Source organism: Gobio gobio (genome assembly GCF_949357685.1).
Source record: "Gobio gobio genome assembly, chromosome: 5".
Lineage (NCBI taxonomy): Eukaryota > Metazoa > Chordata > Actinopteri > Cypriniformes > Gobionidae > Gobio > Gobio gobio.
In genome coordinates this window covers 28,012,402-28,039,502 of record NC_137101.1, presented here as the reverse complement: position 1 = coordinate 28,039,502, position 27,101 = coordinate 28,012,402, and the positions used below count along the sequence as shown (strand labels likewise).

General features: G+C 37.1%; 1 protein-coding gene across 3 annotated transcripts in view; it reads right to left on the bottom strand.

Moving 5' to 3' along the window:
- The window catches only part of tbc1d22a (TBC1 domain family, member 22a), a 190,682-nt gene that overhangs the window by 17,399 nt on the left and 146,182 nt on the right, over positions 1-27,101 (bottom strand). For all 3 annotated transcript variants that reach the window (XM_079817527.1, XM_079817529.1, XM_079817528.1), the window contains one exon: positions 15,705-15,800. In XM_079817527.1, the coding sequence (XP_079673653.1) occupies positions 15,705-15,800 (96 nt within the window). The remainder of the gene's footprint in view (positions 1-15,704; positions 15,801-27,101) is intronic.

Below are 27,101 nucleotides of genomic sequence, written 5' to 3'. Positions count from 1 at the left end.
CAAACTCACCGGCAATATATTAGGGTGTTTTGGATGGTTGCCAGGGTGTTGCGGTGTGGTTGTTAAGGCATTCTTTTAAGCGTGTTGCTATGTGGTTACAAGTTGTTCTGGGTGGCTGCCAGGGCACTGTTAGTTTACAAAAGTAGACAAATGTATTACCGTTTCATTTTGACATGTCACAAGATATTTGGAAATGTTATTAATCACTTATTTTATTTTATAAAAGTGTCCTATTTTTTCACTTTTTCAACTTTAGTTAGTTTGTAATGTTGCTGTTTGAGCATAAAAAGGATCTGCAAGGTTACAAAACTCAAAGTCCACTCTATAAGAAGATATTTAATTTTTTAGCATAATCCACTTTCCAAGAACTACAACAAACGACTCATTTGGACTACAGCTTGTTTTTTTCCTGGGTTTTATGAAGTCACAATGTTACTCATTTAAATAATCCCCACCCATGGAATACGCAAATAAGTGTTTTATAAGTGTTGTCGCTATGTCAAAGAGTTTTTATTATACATTTTCTATTAACAGTTCCAATTCAAGTCAAGTCACCTTTATTTATATAGCACTTTATACAATGCAGATTGTTTCAAAGCAGCTTTACAGTGATAACAGGAAAATAATGCAACAGAAATTGATTTGGCTGTACAGCTGCTCTGGAGAAAACAGTGATGTCAATGCGGGCAGATCAGTGATAAAGTAGAATATTTAGTGTCCCAAACTAAGCAAGCCAAAAGCCAAAGGCAACAGAGGCAATTATAAGTTATGTTTTATGTTTTTGCTATGATGTAAACAAAGGGCAAAGCTGTGCCTTTGCTAGCCTGCTAACTAACATTACAGAATTGACATGTATACAGTGTTTACTGTAGCTTTTGTAAGCTCTTGCTTTTGTAAGACTGTTCACCGCCCCTTAGGAACATTAACCATGGTTTTATGATCAATTACTGTTTGTATTACCATAGTTTTCCGACAAATATCATGATTAAATGGTGGAAAACAACGTATATCTAAGAAAATTACCCCCCCCCCCCAAAAAAAAAAAAAAACCCACACAAAACAAACATACCACTCTGAAACGTCCTGTGAAATCCGTGCTTGCAAAGTCCGTGCATGAAATCTGTTCTGGACTGAATTAGGCTTCAATTGGTTTGAAATTGATGCCATCCATAAAGGGTTAGTTCACCCAAAAATGAAAATTAGCCCATGATTTACTCGCCCTCAAGTCATACTAGGTGTATATGACATTCTTCTTTCAGACGGATAAAATCGGAGTTATATTAAAAAAGTCTTGGCTAATCCAAGCATTATAATGGCATTGACTTAATGGGTCGTTTTTGAAGTGCATCCATCCATCTAAGGTTAAAGCTGTAGTCTACGATGTTGAAAATCAGTCGAGAAAGCCTGAATTTTAAAAAAACTCATCCCGCCCCTCCACACGCACACCCCTCCCCTCTGTGCTACCTGATCCCTCCCACCGGGAAACGACCTGAACAACGTCACTCAGTCAAGCAGGAGTAAACATTGGAACAGAGATGTTGATAGCTCAAAGGCACACGTTTGAGTTCACCCCCACGCAAGATTAGCAACACATGCAATGTTCTATCGGCTCGAACAGAAAACTGCTAACGTTAGGCCTATTGAAATAGTCAAGCACTTCAAGAAATATAATTACTTTGACCCGTGATAGGCGATGCTAAACGGCTAACATTCCAATGCCGACCGGCAGCATGATCATGTTGTCATGCTGATAAAAAGCTATTTATGTAATACACCACACCGTAAAAGTATAAATAAATGTTTACCTGCTCAACAAATAATCAGCGTCGGTTTTAAGTCCAAAGGTTTCTCTGAAGCTTCCTCCAACGGGCAACGGTGGACCCTATATTGATTCGGCTTTGAGTCCGGCGTTCTTCACATTTATTTTAAATATCTGCTCTTTCCTCAATTGACTTTCTCTTTATTCCAACCTTGACTGTTGGGGCGAGCAGGGGCCGCTTGCCGCTGTCTGTTTGTTGGTTTTTCTCCATTGCTGAGTTGACGCTGCCTACTTGCCAGCAAAATTTCATGTCGCAGGAGGGGGCGGGGTGGGGTGCGGTCGGGGGGAACGCGAGTGGAGCAGGGATTGGATGAGAGCAGTTAACCAATGTAAGCTGTCCGGCCGGACAGCTTACATTGGTCAATGTCTCTGCGGGTGTACACCCAATAGAGTGAATGGATTTTTTTCATTCTTTTTTCTCTTCATATTGTTAGGATTGTACTGTAGAACCATAACCAGCATCTAAACGAGATTATTAATAATGAACAATCTTTGAAATCGTAGACCATAGCTTTAATAAAGGCCTTCTGAAGCGAAGGAATGCATTTGTGTAAGAAAGATATCCATATTTAAAACTTTATAGACTAAAATAGCTGACGTATGCATTGATTTCCAGCGCAAGAGTAACCCTTGAAGCATGCGTATTGACGAACGCAGAAGCGCAAAGGATAGAGCAAAACAAAACGTAGCGTCGGGGCTTATTCTTTTAGTGCAAGTCGACTGCCGGAAGTTAGCTATTTTAGTCTATAAAGTTATAAATATGGATATTTTTCTTACACAAATGCGCCACTTCGCTTCTGAAGGCCTTTATTAAACCCCCGGAGCCATGTGGAGCACTTTTATGATGAAGAGATGCACTTTTATGGACTTCAAAAACAACCCATCAAGTCAATGCCATTATAAAGCTTGGATTAGCCAGGACTTTTTTAATATAACTCCCATTTTATTCATCTGAAAGAAGAATGTCATATACACCTAGGATGACTCGAGGGTGAGTAAATCATGGGCTAATTTTCATTTTTGGGTGAACTGAGCCCACTGTTATTATACAGGACGGGACATTTCTAGAACATGCGCTAAGCTGTGACAATCAAGTATGAAAGCATATTCTAGTACACCCCAAAAACAAAATCAAGACTTATTAAAAGGGCATAATAGGACCCTTTTAACACTAAGATATAAGAACAAATCCATATATAATTATGTGAAAAGGGACAATATTTGTTTATGAAAATCATTTATACATCTATGATTCTTGAAAGGACAGTTCATCCAAAACTGAAACACTCATGCTGTGGAACATAAAAGAAGATATTTGGAGAAATATCTCAGTGGAAGTTAAATGACAACAATATCAGGGTAAATGATGACATAATTCAATTTTTTATTTTGGGTGGGGAATTATCCTTAACAATGAGTATAAAAGCATGTTGTCAACTTAAGCATGTTCCAAATAATATTTGAATCACCTCTTTTAGATTTAGTACAATGTTAATTAAAAAAAGCCAATCATTAAATTTAAATGGAAAGAACATGTTGTCTTAACAGTATCATGCTAGATTTTTTTTTTTGGCACTATAAATTGGTATTAATTAATTAAATTATATTTTCGAAGGGAGTCCCTCACAATGGGAACATCATATTGGGTGTCTGTGGCATTATAAAAGTTTGAATCCTCATTATTACATTATTAGTACATAGAACAGATTGACCAACGAGCTTGATGCAATTTTAAATTGGGTGTGAATAAAGCACAGAAATAACCAAAGGATCATGTCCAGCTGGTGTAGATTACAGGCTATTAATATGCACAACTAATGAAGCCAGTATGAAGGTGTTCATCATATAGAGGGAACAAGCTTATTTCATGGACAGCATAATATATAGACTCCTTTTAATTAAGCCTCACATTTGCAGTATGGTGGACATAATAATTGCACATAACTCCATGTTTTCCGCTTCATGTGTTGTAGAGATAGCAGCGGTCTGCCCTGGGGTCTTGCACTAAGGCTTCGGCGGGTACTTGTGCAGTCAACACTCTTCCAAAGATAGCTGGCGTGCGCACACACATATTAAAACGCTGCTTTGTGATTCAACTAGCTCCCGTTCTGCCGTAAACTCCATTTAAATCAACCCATTAAAACTCCAAAGTGGAAGATTGATTTCTCCGATTCCTCCTTCCATCCACGCATAAACGCGTTATCAGAGCTCACACCCGACTGCATCTCAGCGGTTGGAGAGAACTCTATGAACTGCCATGTTAGCTTTGAGACGTGCGAGTGAGACTGCAAAACTTAATAGCAATAGAATGAGCTCATGTGATGAGTGTGTTTTTTTTAGAGTTGAATGCAGTGTAGTATGACTGTCTATGTCCTGAAAACAGGAAGCATGAGTGAAAATAGGTTAGGATAACAGATGTGGATACAAAGTCCAGCTCCCACTGGAAGAAGAGCCAAACTCTTTTCCAAAACCTTGTGAGCTACCAAACTAAACAGCATTTAAGGCATCATCCTCATTGCAAAGGCTGTTCCAAAACATTCCTTTGGCTAAAATCTAAGGTTGAATCACACATATTCTAACCCTAACCAGCAGCCATATCACCCTGTAGACCAAGACCCCAGCATCCTGGCCAAATTTGCCCATTGGCCTCTGTCCATCATGGCCTCCTAATCATCCCCATATACAATTGGCTTCATCACTGTCTCCTCTCCACCAATCAGCTGGTGTGTGGTGAGCGTTCTGGCGCAATATGGCTGCTGTTGCATCATCCAGGTGGATGCTGCACATTGGTGGTGGGTGAGGAGATTCCCCCCTTCTATGTAAAGCGCTTTGAGTGCCTAGAAAAGCGCTATATAAATGTAACAAATAAATAAATAAATTAATTAATTAATATTCATTGTGGAGAAGGTAATCCCATTTACTATTGATTTCAATAGAGTTTTATCAATTAATTCCAATCCAGAGTTAGACACAAAAATGTGGTAAACTAGAATCATAGGGCCTTATGAAATGTTTTAATGGTTTAATTAAACTTTAATAATAAAAAATTATAAAAATCAAATAGTACTATAGTAATAAGTAATAAGTAATAAAATAATACTAGTGCCGTATGAAATATACTGTATGGTGAATTCAGGTTGATTTGGACCTGAATTTTTCCATTGGGAAAAAATGTCCCTATCAACCTGAATTCACTCTATATATTTTCTGAAATTTAAATTTTTATGGATTCTGTGTTTTAATGATTAATACAAATGTATTAATCAAAAACAGTGGTAATGAAATGATTGCATAAAACAAATACACATTAACAGTTTAATTAATCTTTTAAAACTTAATCATATGAAAATTGAACAATTCCTTTAATTTTTTGTCAATCAAAGTGCTAGACTACAGAGGTTTAAAGTTTAAATGAGAATATGGATCGGAAATAGTGTGATATTGTGTAGTAATCCTTAAAAAAACTGTTTTAATAAACTATTATTATTATTATTATTACTTTGAGAAGCACATTATACTATACAATAAAAATATATTTCGGTCATAATTTCTTTTGTGGGTATAATTTTGGTGTGTTGTAGTGAAGACCTTTGAGCTTCTGTGCATTTATGACAATAGTTTTTATCAATTGAAATGGAAAAGTTAATGTAGAGCATCCTCATGTCGTGTTTTTGTGGATTAATATTCACAGACAGTGAGTTAATTAAGTATACAGGCCTGCTTTTCAAATTTTGCTCAATTTCCTTGACATTCCGCTTATACAGTCAATTCTATTTTTATGACTGGGTTCTGCTATTCTGTTTTGTTCTGTTCTCTTGCCTTGGCCACTATCTTGTATTCTGGGATGAGGTATCGTAGGGTGCAGTGTAATTATGCTTTTGGAATGCGTGTTGGGAGAAAAACAACGATTTCTATGTGATATTGTCATTGTCTTTTCAGGGTTCCTACACAATTTTCATTTCATAATTCGATACTTTTCCAGACTCTAATTTCCAGATTTCCTACAGATTTTTCCGACCATATTTAACTTGTTCTGATAAAATGTTTTCAAATTCAACTGCTAACAAGTGTTACATTCTAAAGATTTAGTATCGGCGTTTTTGCCTTTTATTAGGATAGGAAAGTAGCTAGACAGGAAGTAAGGTGGGAGAGAGAGGGGGGTGGGATTGGGAAAAGTTCATGAGGCAGGACTCGAACTCGGGTCTCCAGAAGCACAACAGCACTACATGGCGACGCACTTACCCTATCGGCACCAACAAGTATGTTACACTCTGAGTCAAAAACTCTATGTAGGCTATCTAATATTTAGAAATCCTATATTAAAACATTGCCTTTTGTGACCTTAATGATCAAAATGCTAAATCAGTCACAATTTTTTTAAAGGGTTATTAATTTACCCAAAAATTTAATTTCTATCATAATTTACTTACCCTCATGTCATTCTAAACTAATAAGACTTTTGTTAATCTTGGACATGAAGATATTTAAAGGATTAGTTCACCTCAAAATGAAAATGTCCTAATCATTTACTCACCCCAATGCCATCCAAAATGGCAACCAACTCGGTTGGTCAAAATCTTAATTTATCTTTCACTGAAGAAAGTAAGTCATGGATATCTTGGATGGCATTCAGGTGAGTAAATGATTAGGACATTTTCATTTTGGGGTGAACAAGTCCTTTAATAAAGGGACTGAAATCTCTCAGATTTAAAATATTAAAAATGTTAATATAATAAAGTCTTATGGTTTTGAAAGACATGGGGGTGAATAAATGACAAATTTTCATTTTGGGTGTACTATTCCTTTAAGAACTCCACCATCGACTCTGTTTTATCCTCAAACCCAACTTGCTTTCTCAAACTACAAAGTGGTGTGTTAACCACTGTTGAACTGTGAAAAGGAAGGAACACACAGGTCTGACCTTTACTGCCATAGCTAGGCTACAAGTTTTTCATTCATTGAAAAAAACGATTGTGTATATATTTATTATATACATTTAGAAATTCTTAATTTTATATTTAGAAAATGAAATAGGGACAATAGTCTGGAAACATAAATCTTTTCCATACTCTGATTTATTTTTTCCATACTTTCCCAAACCCCGTAGGAACCCTGTCTTTTGAACAGGGAGTGTTGAAATATTTATGTTATTTAGGAATAAAAAAAGCCTATATTTTGGTATTCTAGAAGGCATTTGAGACAACGGGGCTCCAAAAAGCGAAACCAAATCCCATCGATAAAGAGTAAATTGGTAATCACAGACAAAAGAGGAAAGAGGTTCTCGGGCCGTTAGCTGCACCAAAGGCTTACTCATTACGTGATAAACAAACCCCTAATGAGAGCTCATTTGCTGCATATTGCCCTTACTAAATGGCATCAGGGGTTGACATTTGGCTGTCTGTAACCTGCCGCGCCACTCTGCGGGGAAGACGCAGGCAGCTCATAGCCAATGTTCAACTGTACATGGCCTTGCCCTCTTTCTTTTATTCAGATCTTTACCAGCGTCACTGTGGTTTTCAGTACCACAAAAAAAATAGTCATTAGTATCAGCAGTACAATGGAGTGAATACGAGGAGCTTAGAGCACAGATAGCAGCAGCCATTATGCCTCCACACTCACTTACCCAAGCATTAGAGCTTCTCATCTAAACACTAGTGTCCAATTTATTTTCTTTCATTGTTTATTTTTTGCCTTCTAAAAGAATCGTCTCCTTGAGCGCAGAGTTGCTCTTGAAATGATGCAGCAGACATTGATACTTATGGAGGACACAATAAAACAAAGGGTGATGGTTTGGCTAGTTAGTGTGGTCCTTTCTCCATAGTGTGAATTTTAATAAAATGCATTTTGTTACAGCAACAAATTTTAAATATTTCATTGTATTAAAGTAGATGTTTTACCAGTGACTAATTTATTTGATGGCTTCGTAATGGTCTTGTATATTTGACGTTCACAGATCCATTGAGGAGCTTCATCGTCAACTGCTCAATCAGGGCGTCATTGACATTTACTGCTTAGGTGACTGAATTAAAGAAACCCAGGTCTAAGTGTCCAAAAGCAAAGATATACTTCCAGGGAGGCATACGCCAGCTAAGTAACTGCCCTTGATATTTGTGGGAATGCAAATAAGCTTTCTCCAGGTATTATAGATCTCCTTAATCCTTACCCTTGATGGTTTTACTTTAAAACAATCAAGTTCCTTAACAATTTTTTTATTGCATTCACTTCCCTAACTACTTATGTTGTGAAATAAGACAATTTAGAATTTCCTCAAAAATGTTAAATTGTATAGAATTTGTGAAAAAAAATTAAAACATGAATTCACATTTATAATACCCTGCAGGTGCTATTTGTTGTGGTATTTGGTTTTCTAAACCTGTATTTTGTATTTAGCTCCGCGAAGGATTTTGTGTGCAATGTCTGCAAAATAGAACTTATATACCGCAAAATAATACGTTTTAGCAGATTTCTAATAGTAAGAAACATGCTTGAAAGTTGAACACACATATCCGATAGATAGTGTTGATTGACATGACAACATATATTTATTCAAAACCTGTACCATTTCTCAATAAGAACGGTTCCTGTTTCCCAACATTACCTATAGGTGAGACAACAATATTTCATTACGTACATTATGAGGAGTGCAGAAAGGGTAAAAGCGGGTCAGATTGGTTCATACAGCAGGTTTTCATGAGGTCGTGGTGGTATAGTCCTTTTAACCTTTATTCTGTCCCAGTAAAGATTTTCCCCCTGCTTCAATACTCATTAATTGCCCTCCTGCCAAGAATAGAAGCCATTACGAACGCCTAGAAATACCAGGGGGTCACACAAAAGTCACAGTGAAACACAAGACACACCTACTCTTCTGACACGTTAATAAACCTGCATGGGTATCTACGTTATTTATACTGTTATGTCAATTTTGGTCATTATTTACTCCCCCTTATTTCATTTCAAACTTGTATGATTGACGGAAACACTTCCGTGGAGTACAAATAAGTGTTGAAGCCTCTGAAGATTATGAATCACAGTAAACATCTCCTTTTGTGTTCCATACAAGAAAGTAAGTCACAGACAATTTTCATTGTTGGGTGAACAATGAGCATTATTTAACGACAGCTACAATTTATTTTGGATTGTGCTTAATTAAGGATTTATAAAATTTCTGATTTCCTCATTTTCAAGAGCCATTAACTGTTACGCTCATTAAAGCTTCATTAGAAACCAACACTCAATCTCGCTTGAAATCCATTCTACACAGTCTCACTGTCTGGAAGATATTCTTGAAAAATCACACAAAAAAAAACACAAAAAAAAAACATCCGCCCAGCAATCCATCTCTCTCCAGTTAGCATTCTCCTCAATAACTGGATGTGCACAGCTCATGCGGAAATATGGGGCTTTAAGTATTTGTTGGAAGCCAGTCCTAATGAGAAATTCCAAAATAAAAAATATCCAAAAGATATGATATGAAGGGCTAAATTGAGTGAGAGAAAGACAGAAAGAAGAAGCCAGGGGCCATCTTTAAGACGCATACTGCACTCCCTGCAATCTACTGCTATGAAAGACCTGAGTCCCAAAAGACAAGTCTAATTTTCACAGTTTGATATGCTGGGATAGAATTATAACTCACTCTTGTCTGAATGGAGACTTATTTAATTCTTCACATCAGGTCTTTCATTCAATCTAAATCTCCCGCTGAATCAAAATGATCTTCATAAGAAGATTCAAAGACATTTTCAAACTTAACCTACTGTGGGAGAGTTTTCAGAGTCTTCAAAAACAATTGTCTCGATTATATGTCAATGCATTAGGTATATGAATCTTTATATAATGTGTGTTAAAGGCGTTTTTATGCTGGTACTATTAACATATTTCTCTTAACATTAACATATTGAGAACAAATCAAATGGTGTAACCAAACCAAATCCTACCCTACCTTTAAATGGTTTAAAATCACTGGAATGTTTAAATTGGCAAGACTTAAAAATGTGAAAATGATAAACTTTTGTAACAATGCAGCACTGGCCTGATTGGGCAGGTGACACTTTCTTCAAGTTCGGGCAATCCTTCTTGTTGAGCCATGAACAAGCTCGATGGAAAAAAGCCATTCATGATGGTGGACAAGTTGACAGATTTGCTGATAAATACAAATTATTTTACCCAGAGTGTGTGCTATATATAATTGCTTCACCAATTATTATTATTACACTGAAAGTGAAGTTTCAAAATTGAAAATAATCTAATATTTAATATTATTATTTAATATTTAATAATCAAATAACTAATCAAATTTCATCATCAAAACACTCAAATAAAACAAAAATGGCGCAAAAGGCAATTTTTATACTGTATCTATAATTATTTGTTGAAATATAAACAATGGCTGTAATATAAAACTTTCATGACAGATTTACATTAAATTACAAATATATCACTAACAAATTGCTCCTCTCCAGAGTAGTTTTTCTAGCTAACTAATGAGCTATGGCATCTACAGGAATCACGCCACATTAAAGAGTGTCAAACAACTTTGACATTTTTGATCAAATTGACAGTTTGTTTTATATCAAAACCCATTGTATTGCATTTTTTAGATGGGCTACAAACAATGATTTGTGAAGTTTTATCCATGCATATAAAGAAAACGCATAGGCTGAAAGATTGATCTTGGGATTTAAAACAAAAAAAATCAATATTTGTTCATCAAAATGAACATCACAATGAAGATTGTTTAAAGTCCAGAAATTGATATTGTCAACTCAGACAAAGTATCCAAACAGCTGACATGTTTACTTTTAATTTATCCACGTTGTGTGTATGAAATAGACGTTGACACCGCAAAGACATGCCATTAAGCACTAATTAATCATCGCTGTTTCGGTCTATGATTTCAGCTCTCTAAAAGCTGATTGCAGCTGAAACTGAAAATGGGTGATTGATGAATGCCACATTGGTGATTTTTTCACCTCGGAGAAATATTTTCAATTGCTGAAATTGAGGCATCACTATTTTTATTCTTAATAGGCTAGCTTAGCAACATGCTAACCGCAATCACCCATGTGCCATGAGTAGCGCATGGAAAGCTTTCTAAATCAGTTACTTGCAAGATATTGTTTTATTTCCTCACAAGGTATCTGCCTATGTAGACAGAAAGGCAACTCACTAGTCTGGAAAATAGCTAGCCAATTATTTTAAGGAACATTTGCTAGAACACAAAAAGGAAGAATCAGCAAGGAATTGCAGGGGAACTGTTTGTATAGGACAGTTTGACCTGAGCAGATTGCCCTAAAGGAGGTGAAACCATAGGTTAAAGCGCAACAAAGTCAACTTCTTTGCCACAGATCTCCCATAACACCACTATACCTCTAACTGGTCTATGTCAGGATAGTCTTGCAGGGCACGATAGGCTATCGCTCATCAACGGTCATGTTTGTAAAAACAAACCAGCAAAAAGGAATAGGAATATACAGTGAAACAAAAGGATAAGGAGACAGAATAGGAGAAATAATCTCTCTGCTGACACATGGCACAGGCGGGTAAAGACGGAGGCCCGGGGCTGTTGTCTGAATGCCAAACAGAAGCCGTGTGCTGCAGAGCTGGTGCAGGGGATAATTCTGAATCACTGGGCACTGTAAACACAATAAATCAACCGCCCCACAACACACTGCTGATACACACCACTGACTCCCTGCATATTCAACAACACACACACACTCACACTCACACACTGCGCAGTCTATTCTCCCCACAGAGATGCAAGTTTAAAGCGAGGGCAAAGATTTAGAAGGAAAAAAAGTCGTATTTTGATTAATTTGGATTTCTGGATTGTGAATGCTGTTCAGACCCATTTTATTTTGTAACATGATGCAAATGATGCATGATGTAGGATGGGCTTGATTATTAGGTAATTGATAAGGAACTGATTCATTGGTGGAAGTGGGTGTTCCATAACTGAATGCAAGTTTGTAAAGTTTGAGAATCAAACAGTTCATTTAAAGGGGTCATGAACTGGCTTTTTAATTTTTTTTATACTGTTGTCTGAGGTCAACTTATGACGTGTGCATGTTTTTACATTAAAAAAAATCATAATGAATAAGTAATAGGCTATTTTCCACCCTGGTTTTGAGCCTAGCTCCTGAAACGCTCAGTTTTTATGGGCGGCATTGAAGACTTGGAAGAAAATGCACACTGCTATGACTGGATAACAGTTTTACATATTTCTGCAAAATCCGGTCTTGTTTACAAAAGAATCTTCGGTGAAATGAAGCGAACAAATGTGCAATGTCTTACCCACGTGAGCTGGAAATTCATTAAAAATAAAGTTCAACCACTTTCCTAATATTGCAATCCGAAGGAAGCTTATGCAGTCGACTGTTCTTACACCACCAGACACTGTACTATATTTTGTAATCTTCAACGGCATGTTCATTGCTTGGCAGCTCGATCAGGTGTAGCACCACGTAGGCCTATGTTATGTACTTATTACATGCCACGTGCAAACCGGTGGGCGAGGCTACAGAATTAGGCGTTGGTCATCTTCTGTTGAGGCTGTATTTCGCTGCTCACTGATGTCACAGGGAGACAAATTCAGATCCCTCGTTTGATGAGCTAGCTGTCAATAAAATCTGTTATTTGACTAACAAGGAAGTTTTCAAGTCCGAAACTTACAGGATATTCTTGTTTTACGATGACCTTTTAATCAAAAGCTCAATGAAATTTTGAATTCTAAATTTATGACCCCTTTAAAATAAATGTCTCAAAAGAATGATTAATTTAATAACCAGTTTCTGATATCCACTGGTGGTCAATGATTCAATCAGTGTTTTTTGATTTGATTTATTTTTCCTTCAAAAATCCCCCCTTTGTGTTCCACAGAAATGTATCATCATACACGTTTAATATGACATACGTCTGATTTAATGATGACAGAATACATTTTTTTGGGTAAGTTGTGGAGTATCGTCAAATAGAAAAATAATGTTTTGTTCAGAGATAGTTAATACCATAGACATAAATCGTGTGGGGGTTGGGGGGTTCAGGACCCCCACTATCTGAGGGTTGTCCTCCCTTAAAATATAATAAAAAAACACATTGTGTATTGTAAATAATATATTGATATACTGTATATTTAAAATAATTGTGTAAGTAATAAAACAAAAACATAAACGGGGCAAAGAATGCGTTTTAAGTTTAGAAACATTTGGAGTGCCCCCTCTCTTGCCTCACAGTGGTTTGGTCCATCATGCACCTCACCTACAAGTCCGGTGGGAGAGTACAAAGTTCAGTAGTTGTGGAACTCCAACAAGTGATCTGTAAGTGGTCTGTTATGGCTATTTTATTTACTTTAAACATGGGATGACGTGATTATTTTCTAATACAGACAATGCTGAGATATTAATAAATTAGCAATGACAAAAAAAGTCCAATATTTTTAGATTATTGTTTAGTAGCTTATTGTAAGTCGACCACTACAACTAACAAGGCGATAAGTCAATGTGTGTACTGACATTAAGCTAATATAGTAGATCTACCGTGTTGGGTTTTGCTCAATGCTATGTGGATGAAGCAAGATAATTTAAAAACTATATTACAGTGTTGTGAACCTATGATATTTAAACAACTATTGCTTTGTGTTGTTGGCCAGATAAAATGACAGAGAATAGAAAAACGCACTTAGGAAAATGTTTAAGTGAACCAAAACGCCACATATACTTACAAGTACAATTTTGGCTGTAGTATTGGTGTCCCCTTCAAACATCGCCTTTAAGTTATTTTTAATTTACTGTCCCCCCAATTGTTAAATGAAATGTACACCCATGGATAATACACGTTTATACCACTTTTATTGCAAAAGACACTTTTTGATTTGTTATAAGTAAAAAAAGAAAATAAAACATGTACTAATAATGAAAATTTAATGCTGACTGATAACAATACTTAATAATTAATTGTACAACTATTATAAGTATATTCATCCTTACTCAGATACATACAGCACTCAGTAAAGCGATATATTGATGATATGGTTGTTATATGTAGAAAATGTTTTACTATATTATCGCCCATCAATATAATAAATATTGGATATATAGATATTTAGGGCCCTATCTTGCACCCAGCGCAATTGACTTTGTACACAGACACATGTGTCATTCCTATTTTGCACCCGCGCAAAGCGCGCTTTTCCCTCCACAGAAGCACGTCGCTAAACTAGTGAATGAACTTGCGCTACCTGGGCGGTTCAGCGCAAAAAAGGAGGCGTGTTCCGGCGCAAACAATCCCTGGTGCTATTTTGCTGTTCCATTAAACAATTGCGCCACTGACCAGAAAAAAACCTAGTCTAAAGTCAGTGGCGCGTTGCGCGTTGTTCATTATGCTATTTTAAGGGCGCATGCTTGACCATAATGTATAGCGTGCACAACGCGCATACACTTTGCTCATGTAATCTACACAGATGCAACAGTTATTTTGCAAATCATAAATTGTTACACTAAAAAAATATTAACACATGAGATGACGGAAATCATTGTGGTGTGCCACGAAGATGTGAAAAAAATAGGCATAAATCTAGCTTACAAATGATTCAGGCTAATTGTAATAATTAAGGATAAGACCTGTTTGCCCAATAGTGGCAAGACATATATGTATATAAGGACATCTGACAAATTGGTTTGTCCGTCAAGAACCAGGAAAAAAAATCGACTGAAAAACTGAAAGACTGAAAAAAAAAAGACTGTGAAATCACCTTTACCATAATGTACAACATTACAACTTCACTTCTCTGTCTTTCACTGCTCTTACAAGAACATCAGTCTCCTCGGCTGTGAACCGCTCCTGGCATGCGCCTGGTAAATACGCCATAATAATAGCAATCCATAATGGAACTTGCGCACCTGCTTTTAAAGGGAATGTTGGATGACGCTCGGATTGGTTTATTCACGTTACGCCCAAACCACACCTATGAATAATGAAGCTACTTCAGACCAACCCATTTTAGATTTGCGCCGGGCGCAAGAGCCATTTATCCCGCCGGGAAAATAGCAACAGCGCCGAGACCCGCCCACAAAGTTACTTGCGCTTCACGCTTTGACACTTGCGTTTCAGATCGTTAAAATAGGGCCCATAGAGTGCATCCTACTCTACCTGTATATATACAGTATAATGAAGTAAGGTGATATATACTGTAAATAGCAAATCTGTGATTGTTTGCATCATCGTGAAAAATGTAAACTGTATTTTTGAACAGCTCTATATGCAAAGTTGTATATACAGCTCTGGAAAAAATTCCAGAGAAATCAATGTTAAGTGGTCTCTTAATGTTTTCCAGAGCTGTATATTATATCCAACTTTATCCACATAAAGACAGTATACTCAATTAGGGTGATACATACTTCATAGCATATGTCAACTGTTTGAATGCTTGTATCACCACAAAATGTTAGCTATATTATCAACCAGTTCTAAACTGCTGAACAATGTGTATTGTGCAAAGTACTATAAAAGGCATTGCACTGTGACGGTTGAGTGATCGACAGGATGATGAAAACAAGACAAAAGAATCCAGTAACAGAAGTGGGAGTTCTGATTATATAAGCAAACTCCTATTGTACTTCTGGTGACACATCTGCCCTCTCCAAGCCTCCAAAACCCTTTACCTCTCAATCGCATGGAACAAGTGAGTGAGTGTGTGAGGGGACAGGAAATAGAAGAGTCTCAAAGGGACGGTACAATGTCACCTTACAGCAGCTGCTGTTGTCATCACACTAATGCAGGCGCACTGACCCCTCGACCCTGCGAGTTAATGAGGGAGGATGGGGCTCACGCAAGGACGCCACACACTGCGGCTCAGGGACCGCACAAAACGACAAAAAAACTATCTTACCTGGAAATCTTTTTCATCTAGTATCTCTTTCCTCCATCTCACCAGGAATGCAGCACAAACGTACAAATGGAAATGAGAAAATCCTTCAGGCTCCGCCTGTGAACACAAAAACGACAGTGAACAAGTCACAATTGAAGGGGGCATATCTATTTGCATCATGACATCACTTATAAGTTATAATTATACAATTATAAGCGCATTAACATATGATCACCCACATTTACCACAGCTTGGTTCTGTAAAAAAAAAAAAAACCCAAAACAAAATAAATACATTGCTATTAACGGCACACCAAATAAATAAATTAATGTTACCAATAATAACCTAACCGCCTGGAGGTTTGTGAGTGAACTGCAGAAGTTGATCAAGTGTATTTAATCATATGGATTAATCATAAGGACAGACAACTGTGAACAAATGTGTTGTTAATTTATTTAAATATTAACTTAAAATCTCAGGGGTACTTTAAGTAAATATTTTAGGTCAAAGGGGTTCAGTTGACAATAAGCTTTGGGAATCCCTGTGATAAACAACCAACTGGAGGACAGACAATTAGTGAGGTAATTTCATTTTATTTTTTTCTATAGTGTTTGTGCTTTAATTTGTAATTTTTGAGTATTTAAAGAGTGTTATTATTTTAGTATTATTGTGATAATATTATAGCTATTTACTCTTTCCCTGCCAGCATTTTTGAAAAAAAGTCAGCCACAAAACTTTCATGGCCCCCAGAATATTTTTTTTGTATGAATATCATAATATTGTATAAATTTGTATAAAACAAACAAACAAAACAAATTTATTCTAGCTTCATGCATTCCTTTTTTATCAGCACTTGAATGTGGGTAAGTTTCATGAAAAAAACATGTTGAGCAAAATGCTGAGAAAATCATCCAGATCGGATTCAAAAGGATGACTGTAGTCCATCAACAACCCCAAAGCTTTCACAGTCCTATAGTTCGTCTTGGGTCGACATTTATTCAGTAACATTAAGCAGTTTTGATTGATATGCTGTTTAATGTTGATGATTGTATTATACATTTGCATCTTGCGCTGCTCTGCGCTCACCAGTGATTGCGAAATCACGTCGGAAACGTCACACTAGACGTAGGCGGAAGTACCGCCCCAAGCGAATGTGCGAGGACTAATACAAATGCCCTTTACCAAAAAACACTCCATCTTCAACTTTAAAATCATACAACATCGTTGTTTTATCTTTTTTTTTTTTTTTCGTTTGTATTAGTCTTCACACAAGCCCTTTGTAAACACGGGGGCTTCCGCCTACGTCTAAGCGTGACGTTTTCAATGAGATTGCGCAATCATTGGCGAACGCAGAGCAGCGCAAGATGAGCAATTTAGGTTCAAAAGTATATACATTTTTATTTTATTTTTTTAAATGACCGATCGTTTTGCTAGAAAAGGCCCTATTCCTCGTCTGGGATCGCACAGAGCCTCTGAAACCCTTCGAAGCCCTTTGAAACTGCATTGATTTGGACCTTCAACATTTTGGTTGCAATGGAAGTCAATGGTGGAGTGAAAAATCCTGGAATGTTTTCCACAAAAAACGTATTTTCTTTTTGACTGAAGAAAGAAAGGCATGAACATTTTGGATGAATAAATTATAAGGAAATTTTCATTTTGAAGTGAACTAATCCTTTAAAGGCCTCCGTTCATATTCGGAACACAAATGAAGATATTTTTGTTGAAAGCTGATGCTGAGAAAGGCTTCAGATAGGCCTCCATTGGCATTCAGTACATTTACACTCCCACGACCCATAAAAGGCACTTAAAACGTCGTTACAAAGTCCATCTCACCACAGTGACTCTACAATAATTTTACGATGCGACGACAATAGTTTTTGTGCGCAAAAAAAAATCTAAATAACACCTTTATCCAACTTGTTCTTGTCTTCCGTGTGTGCCTCCACGACGCATGCGCGAGAATATGACGTAGGTGCGGGGTTCGGGAATCCATGAAATGCACACTTTAACCCGATTTTGAGAACTACGCCGAGACCTAAAGCACGATCAATGTAGAATTCAACAGCTTAGATACGCGCGTCTTCCTCTGCTTGTAAACAAATCGCTTCTGGGTCATGTGTCCGAAAGCCGGATCTGCGTCATATTCTCGCGCATGCGTCGTGGAGGTGCACACGGAAGACAAGAACAAGTTGGATAAAAGTGTTATTTAGATTTTTTTTGCCCACAAAAACTATTGTCGTCGCATCGTAAAATTATTGTAGAGTCACTGTGGTGAGATGGACTTTGTAACAACGTTTTAAGTGCCTTTTATGGGTCGTGGGAGTGTAAATGTACTGAATGCCAATGGAGGCCTGTCTGAAGCCTTTCTAAGCCATCAGCTTTCAACAAAAATATCTTCATTTGTGTTCTGAATATGAACGGAGGTCTGACGGGTGTCGAACGACATGAGGGTGAGTAATTAATGACAGAATTTTCATTTTTGGGTGAACTAACCCTTTAACTCCTTGATACCAATTAAATGGCTGATTAATACTGAAAAAAAAAATAGTTTTGCACATCTCTAATACTAATGACCCAGAATGAACAGAATGAGGTACCTGCCCTGATGTTCAACACTGTGAACCATGCTAGTAAACAGAGGTCACTCAATCAGAGCAGAGGTCATTTACATATAGAAGTCTTCGAGGTATGATAGCAAAAACAGAAAACGGTCATGAAAACCAATTTAATTAAAAATCTTTTTTTGGTGCAAGAAACCTTTATTAATATTAAAATTGGACTTCAGGGGAAATTGATGAAGTGCTTTAAAATTGTGCAATAAGACCTCTTTAGGAAAATGTAAGGAAGCCAGTAAATCTGAATATATGACAATTTTCATTATTAACAGTTTGAGAAAACATCCTTTATTTAGTTTGACCTTTCATGTTTCTCATTTTTATTTTTCTCACCACTTATTTAATATCCTCATTTAGGTTTCTTGACACATTTTCTAACGGTGCAGGAAAAAAAACAACAATGAAATTAAAGGGCAGGCTGAAATAAGATGAGCCTTTGTGTGAAGGGCTAGTGGGTATAATAATAGTAACCCCTTTTAACAAGGCCTTGTGTCTGCTGAATGGGACACGGAATGGTGCACATTATCCTTCTCAAACACCTTGTACTGTGATAACCCTGTTGAACCAATCTATTCTTCATCTGAATATGAACATATTGTCATAGAAAAGAGCTGTGGTCAAAGCAGGAGCGTATGACAGTAAGTCATCTGTCAACAGTTGAAAGCAAAACCGATGCAACAGCCACAGCCAATCAGAACATAAGTGATGTTGAAACATGCAATTGGACCAATGAGGTTTCACAGTGGGCGGAATTACACAGTGTGGAGCCACATAAACTAAAACAGAGAAACTGACTATAGACACAGTTGACAAGAAAACTGAACTGAGTGTAAAATTTATCATAAAGATTTAAAAATGCTACTGTAAAGCCTGTTCATTGGTTAACAGTAAGTTTACTTATTATATAACATGAAAAAACTATAATCTAACAGAACATTTAATAAATTATGTAAATTTTTAGCCTTTTGGAAATGAAAAAGAACAAGTCATCCTATAATTTACAGTGGAAAACGAAGAATTGACATTCCTGTGACAATTCACATTTGATGGTACTGTATTAGTCATGTACATTAGGGTTTGATGTCACAACTTATCTTGTTAAATTAATGCTTATTGCATTATTTTAGTGTCATTTGTGTTGCCATGATGGTGTTTTATATATGTATTACACAGTTTACCTTCGATATAACAGTATTTACCTCAGCTTGTGGTAAAACTTTTGATGAGCTTTGATTCTACATGTGACTTTCTCTTCTCTTCAACATTTTGCAGTATATTACCATTATATCAGTTATAACATATTTTCATAAAAAGGAATCCATAAAACCTAAAATGTTGCTACCATATTTTTTTTTTTACAGTAAAGTTCTGGGAAACACCGCTGCTGTTTTTTACAAAGTGGGTAGGACACGGTCTACAATTTAGGGCAAAAACGACTCTTTGTTGTCCCATTTCAGATGTACCCACCACTATTTAAGAAAACAAACTGTGGTTGGCTGCTTGACATATCAGTTAGACTGTCTTCCTCTACATGGGTGGATGTTGCCGTTAGCCAAAAGTCTGTCTAACGTGAGATGCCACCTGAGGAGCCCATGTGGCGTAACCGCTCCAGCTGGAGGTGCAATGAGCTCCACACGCAGAGGAGGGAAGATTATCTGCAATGCCAGACACGGACAGAGGGTCCTAATGAAAATCAATGGACGTGTTTCTTTCAGCAATAAACAGGAAGGACAGGTCTCCCCTTCAAGGGTAAATGCGGGCAATGGAAATCTTCCCAACTGTACCTTGTGTTAGAGCACTCACACACAAACAGCGCAAAGGTGGCAGGAAGTGGTTTCGAGACTGCGCACGTTACATCCAGTCCAATTACCCCGCAGTCATTCTCAGTCACCTCCTCGTCAAAGTGACCACACAAGCGTGAAATGCACTTAATTAGACACTCAATAGACAAGGCCGAGCTGCAAGGGCATCTGCATATGTTCAGCTGTGCGGGTTGAACTTCCGTGTCTATAATGCAGAGCTCTGGCTTTCTTCCACATATTTATAACGCTGTTGATGACATGCACCGCTAATTTGTTTTTGTTAAAAGACTTAATCCATGGAAACGGTAGTTTAAATAAATTATATATATATATATATATATATATATATATATATATATATATATATATATATATATATATATATATATATATATATATATATATATATATATATATAGGTGTATTAGTGTTAAGATGCCATTTTTCTTTTGAGCATTTTAAATGTATAGTCATTATTTACTAATCCTCAACCTATATTACTTTCTTACAATTGTTCAAAACCTAATGACTTTCATTTTCCCATGGATCACAAAATTGTTGTTCAGCAGAAAGTCCAGCTGCTCTTTTCCATACAACGACCTAGAAGGTGACCAGAGGCTGTGAAAGCTCCATATAATATGTCCATATGAAGCTTTGTAGTCTTATGTGGAAAATAATTAAATGTAAACTGCTATTCCCTGAAAATATAAAGTTTTTATATTTCTATTTTGCTTTGATTTATTTGATTCCAGTTTTAGTTAAACTTATTTTATTGCAGTTTCATTTCAGCTTAAGTAGTTGCAGTTGCAGTTATATAATATTTATATTTTATTTATTGTTTTCGCCTTTCAAGTGTAAGAAAAAAAATATTTGCAGCATTTTACTGTTATTCGTAAGTGTAATTCATGTATATTGAAACTGCAGCTTCATGCTAACGCAAAATAAATATGATCCGTATTCTTCTGACTTCCATTTTTCTGCGCTTACACTTTTGAGACGTTTCTTTCCCCAAAATACGTCCAAAAGCATCGCAAGCCTGTGAACATCGATATGCAAGCAAAAACAACAGAGTCAGGAACTGCAAAACAGATTGACCAAGTAAAACCAACCTTTGTGTAAAAAAAAATTAACTGTTGCAAATGTCTGAATGACTTCTCGTTCCCGAAATGACATCGGCACGGCTCCTCAGTGCGGATTAATCTAATGTTTTGAGGTGTATGTGTGGGTTGTCACACAGCAGTGTGGATCTTCACTGTACATTGGATTTACAGTTACTACGTCTTGGAAGTATGTTCAAAATATGAAGTTTCACTGGAAAATGTAATCTAAACAAGTAGGTAATATGTCTGCCACTTTTGCTCTGACCAACAAAAAAGAAAAAAAAGAAAAAAAGTTGTGCTATAAATCACACTACCAATGGTGATTAAATTTAACGACCACAAAGTTAACTCAGATCACGTCAAACCATGCAAATTATTATTATTGTTATACTTTGTACTCAAATTGTTAACGTTAACAACATCAACATTGCATGACTACATGTATTAGTGATAACCGCCACCTGCAGCATCCATACGGGACTCCTTTATGTATGCGGACTTGAAGTAATGACGTAAAGATGTAAAGACGAATGGCGGCAAACTCGTATTTCCCACGGAAACCGACCTCACCACTTAAATTAGAAAACATGATTACAAGCTTACCATTGTGAATCGGGCAAAGAGTAATATATATATTAGAAATAAGGTAAAGAGATAGTTTTGAACACTGATTGGTTATGTACTTGCTCAATGATTGATTTTGGATAATTTTAACAAAAAAAAAAGTTACGGATTAAAGCTTTAACCAAAATTATTTTTTAAAATATTAGTTTTAGTTAATAACAACACTGGCACGAATATAATTTGCGCTTTCACATATTCAAAATTAGTGGATTGTATTCAGTTACGAAACGCAAGAACTAATGCCGTTTTGTGTCACTGATGTCAAATCTAAAGTTGCGCCTTTACAAGCAAAATCGTGCGCATTTTCATTCTCAGTCATTGAATCTCTAACTCAACCAATTCGTTAGAAATGCTGAATCATTCAGTAAATGAAACACGGTTGAATGTTGCTGTGAGATATATAATGCAAATAACGTGATAAAATTAGGTTGGAGTCTCACATAAAACTTATCTTATAGTATTTTTGCAGCTTGACAGTCCCTGTTAACCGTCTATGTTCATTGTATGGAAGAGAGCAGCTTGGTTAAATTCCTCTTTTGTGTTCCACAGAGGAATATATATGGGTTTGTGATGAAATAAAGGTGAATGTGATGACATTACATTTTTAGGTGAACTATTCCTCTACGATGCAAAATGTAATTTGTGCTTGAGTAGAAGGTACTACTTATGTCCAAATGTAATCATTGTCTCATAAAGAAAAGCTGCTATGGGTTCTGAGAAGGCGTATGCATTTTTAGTGTGTTTTTCAAAGCCTGTGGTCTAGTTTTATGTGGGAGTGAAGGCTGGGTTCACCTTTAGATGGGCTGTAGTTTCTCTTCATTGATCATTTTAATTATTTTGTCTGTCTCTCCCTCGGGGGGCGAACGGTTGATGATGGGTCTTAATTAATGGGGCCAGTGGGGGAATAGACACAGTGGTCCATTCTGGAACGTTCTGACGCAAGACCTGGTGACACACTTCAGGTGGGATAAGTTTGAAACGAGGACAAACTGAACACACGTAGCCTACGTTTGTGTACCAACATGTAAGGACACAGCTGAGAAATTATTTTAAAATATCCACATACGCATAAACGCACATATGAAATGATCTTTATCCTTCACACATAATGCAATGTGAATGGTCCTTACCTGTGCAAATGTGGAGAGACTGTTTGAACTAAGCACATAACACTAGTGTAATCAAAGAGTTGCTTTGTAGTGAGTTTGCCTCATTATGACATTTTCTTAGTCAAATGAGAATTTGACCATAATTGTTATTAGTCAATTCTGCTTAAATCTAAGTAAAATCCAGTTTTAGTTAATGGATACAACATTAGTTGACGAGAAAGTATGACGTTTAATGTAAACGTTTCAAATACTAAAGATATATTAAAGAAAGTGAAAATTGTCCTTGTGAAAACTTCTGAAAGACCTTCTGAAATAAATTAATCCTTACTGTTTTAGTTATTTGTTATCCATGTTATGTGCATATTAACAATACATATTTTGGATATACTGTACATATTTTGATATGAATTGTAACTTGTTGAATGTTAATTTATGCAGTTACATCTATTAATATCTTACTGTTTTCAACATTGTTAATAATAAGAAATTTCACTGGGGCAGCATATCAGGAATAATGGCTGGTGAAAATGTTACTTTGCATCACAGAAATAAATTAAAATTGTATATATATTAAAATAGAAAACAGTTCTTTTAAACTGTAAGAATATTTCACAATATTAATATTTCAGCAGCGAAAACGGTTCCAAACAAAGATCACAGCAGAACCATAGCGCAACTCACAGCAACACTTCAGTCGTGTTTCATTACTGAATATTTCAGCGTTCTGAACGAATTGGTTAAGTCAAAGGCCCTGTCCCAAATGGCACCCTAAACCCTAACGGTCTTCCTCTGAGTCCGCACTTTCACAACGTAATGCCGCTTTGACTGCCGGGAAGAAGTCCGCTGCGTAACCCGCACCAGAGTCACTCATTAAGACGGTCACTTGCCGCCACCTACTAGCGGTTTAGTTCCATCTATCTATCTTTATTTAGCTGCGTTTCTAATGCAGGAACTTTCCCAAGAAACTAGGGACTTTGGGGTGGTACTTAGTGTGTTTCGACCGCAGGAACCAGTGTCTAAATCAGGGATAGGCAAACTCGTTCCTGGAGGGCCACTGCTCTGCAGAGTTTTGTTCCAACCCTAATCAAACACACCTGAACCAGCTAATCAATGCCTTCAGGATTACTACAAAGTTACAGGCAGGTGAGTTTCATCAGGGTTGGAGCTAAACTCTGCAGGGCAGTGGCCCTCCAGGACCAGGTTTGCCCATCCCTGGTCTAAATGAAGTTATGGGTAAAGAATTATCCCTCAAAATGTCCCTGCTCTACTTTTTCAAAGTTCAGGAACTTTCGGGGGTGGGACTTGGGCGCTGATAATGCCGATTGGTTGAGTTCATGCAGCATTTTGATTGGCTGACTCCACGCAGAATTTTCTACCTAAAAGTCTGTTGCGGTGCGTGCAGTAAGAGTCATTTGCTATTCGAATCAACATTGAAGTTTAAAAAATACGACTAATGGACCGACAACAAGGTTCAGGCTTTACTAAGCTTATATATGGAGGTCAAAATCCAGTGGGAACTGGAAAGTCGTGTGAGGTCTTACGTCACCAGACTAATCTTCACGGTACTTTAGACCGCGATGGAAACACAGACAGCAACAGGTCTGGGGGGAAAAAGTTCCTGGGACAAAATGTTCCGGGTAATTCCGGTGGAAACAGGGCTTTTGTTTAACATTTTCAGAAGTAATTAAATTGATGAGATGGATAACTACCAGGCCACTGTTATGCCTTTTCTACTCTGTTCTGGGTGACCACCTTCAAGATTTTTTTCTCTAGATATTTTTGAGTCTCTCCTTCTATGGAATTTGTTCGGCCATTTTCTAGCCCGAGAGTCTGATCGGGTAGAAAAACCTCTCATAAACAAGCTCCATGATTTGAGGTATCACGAATGTCTGTAGCACATGCGGGATGAGTTGTTAGGGGTTGTTCAAATCCTTAGCAAGCACCATTAATTACATTACGGGAGCAAATCCTTCTAAACCCCTCTTGACAAGCCTACTCACAACGGTATTCGTTCAAAGCAGATTCTCGTAATGTCTTGACGGATTTTCATGTAAATACAAGTGTAAGCTTACAGCCATAACATAAAATCTTCTGGGGCACAGATCTGAGGTACACTGTCATGATAAACACCAATGCAGCAGTAAGAGCGCTATGGCACTTGTATGATGGCAAGCATTGGAGATCATTGGTTAGCAAAATGCCTGAGGTCAGTTTATACTTCCATCTTCAAGATCCTTAGAGAGTCAGTTATTTACAATTCTAATATTAAGCGCGCTCCTCACACGAACACATCCTAGATTTCCCAACAAGTCTGTTGAGATTGAGTAGATCTGACATCGAACAGTTCACAACATTCATATCTACCCATCCTTCAGCCTCAAGCAAGAAAAGAGAGAGAGAGCGCACAGATGAAATGGAGTGGGTCGCTCTGAGTTATGTTCAGGGTGATGATTGCCTATTGGTGTAACCTACCGGCCTTAATCAGAGCAGCAGGGAAGATGACCGTCTGAGGGTATCAAGCTGTGACACGCTCTCTGCTACTGTGCTTTATTACTTTATTAAACCTCTCTCTACCTGCGAGATGTGAGACTCCTGCTGTCAGTGGGGGAAAAAAAATATCACCCACTGTCTGGGAGCATGTGTGCAGTCAAATGTCAAAGGGGACCTCCATAATTTAGGAGGATGTGTATATCTTTCAGTGGAACATCAAATAGCAACAAACATGACACTTATGACAAGTCATGACCTGGTGTTGATCTAAGAGTGCACGTTTAAGAATGGATGAGTGCAATATTTCCGACAGCAACTGCAGTGTTTGTGATGGAGGAAAAGGTTGCAAAACCGTGAATGAGTGTATAAATGCCCATGTCTTCGCCAGTGTCATGTCAGATTCAAGCCCCTTTCAAAATATCGCCACCTTTGGGTAGCTGTTTATAATGTTGTATTATCCTGTTGTAGTTGATTGTGTAAATACAGCCGTTATTAATGTACAATAATATGTGACCCATGCTGGAAAAATGAGTCAGAATGTGCACTGGCTAATTACGAGCTACAGGCAAAACAGGTGAAAAATGTCACTTTTGGTCGAATTTGAGGTTTTCACAAAAATGTGTTCATTAAGCCCTCATCTAGCGATCCCAATGCTCCAAATAGCAATTAAACATTTAAAAGTATCTTTATTTCTATGTTTTCTGAGAGAAAATTGTATAATACATTAGCTAAAAAAAAACATGCGTTGGCTTAATGAACTAAAAATTAGTTCATTAAGCCCTCATCTAGCCACCCCAATGGTCCGAAAACGTACGTTGGCCAGAGGAGAACTGGCCCCCTGACTGAGCCTGGTTTCTCCCAAGGTTTTTTTTCTCCATTCTGTCATCTGATGGAGCTTTGGTTCCTTGCCACTGTCGCCCTTGGCTTTTGGCTTGCTTAGTTGGGTACACTAAATATGCAACAATATTACTGATCTGCCTGCATTGACACTATTGTATGAGAATTGAACTGAGCTGGACGATGACATCACTGTTTTCTCCAGAGTGGCTGAACAGCCGAAACAAATTTTGTTGCATTTTTTCTGCATTTTCCTGTTATCACTGTAAAGCTGCTTTGAAACAATCTGTATTGTAAAAAGCACTATATAAATAGAGGTGACAACTTGAGAAGCACCTTTTCTTTGTTCATGAAAAATGCTGTTTTTCTCTGCTCGCTTCTCGACAACTGGTGCTTCCCCTCAGCACAAGTTTGGTAGGCCTATCGTTATAAAGTGTAGCATTGCAACTTTGTGTACATTCATAGCAAATTTCCGATGGCATGAGTCTGAACCAACGATATGCGATTTTCAAACTTATGCTGATGTAAGCAAAATTATCTTGCCTGTGCTGACTGATAGATCCAAAGCGTGCACACAGATGCCTCTCAGACAGTGCATGATCCCGATATACACAGAATTACAGAATATAAACAAAATATCTGTATTGGCGAGTATTCACACAAACATTATCTGTTGTGTCTTAAAGGGTTAGTTCACCCAAAAATGAAAATTCTGTCATTAATTACTTACCCTCATGTCGTTCGACCCCCGTAAGACCCGTAAGAAATGAAGATATTTTAGTTGAAATCTGATGGCTCTGAAAGGCCTCCATTGGCACAATGGCAATTTACACTCTCAAGA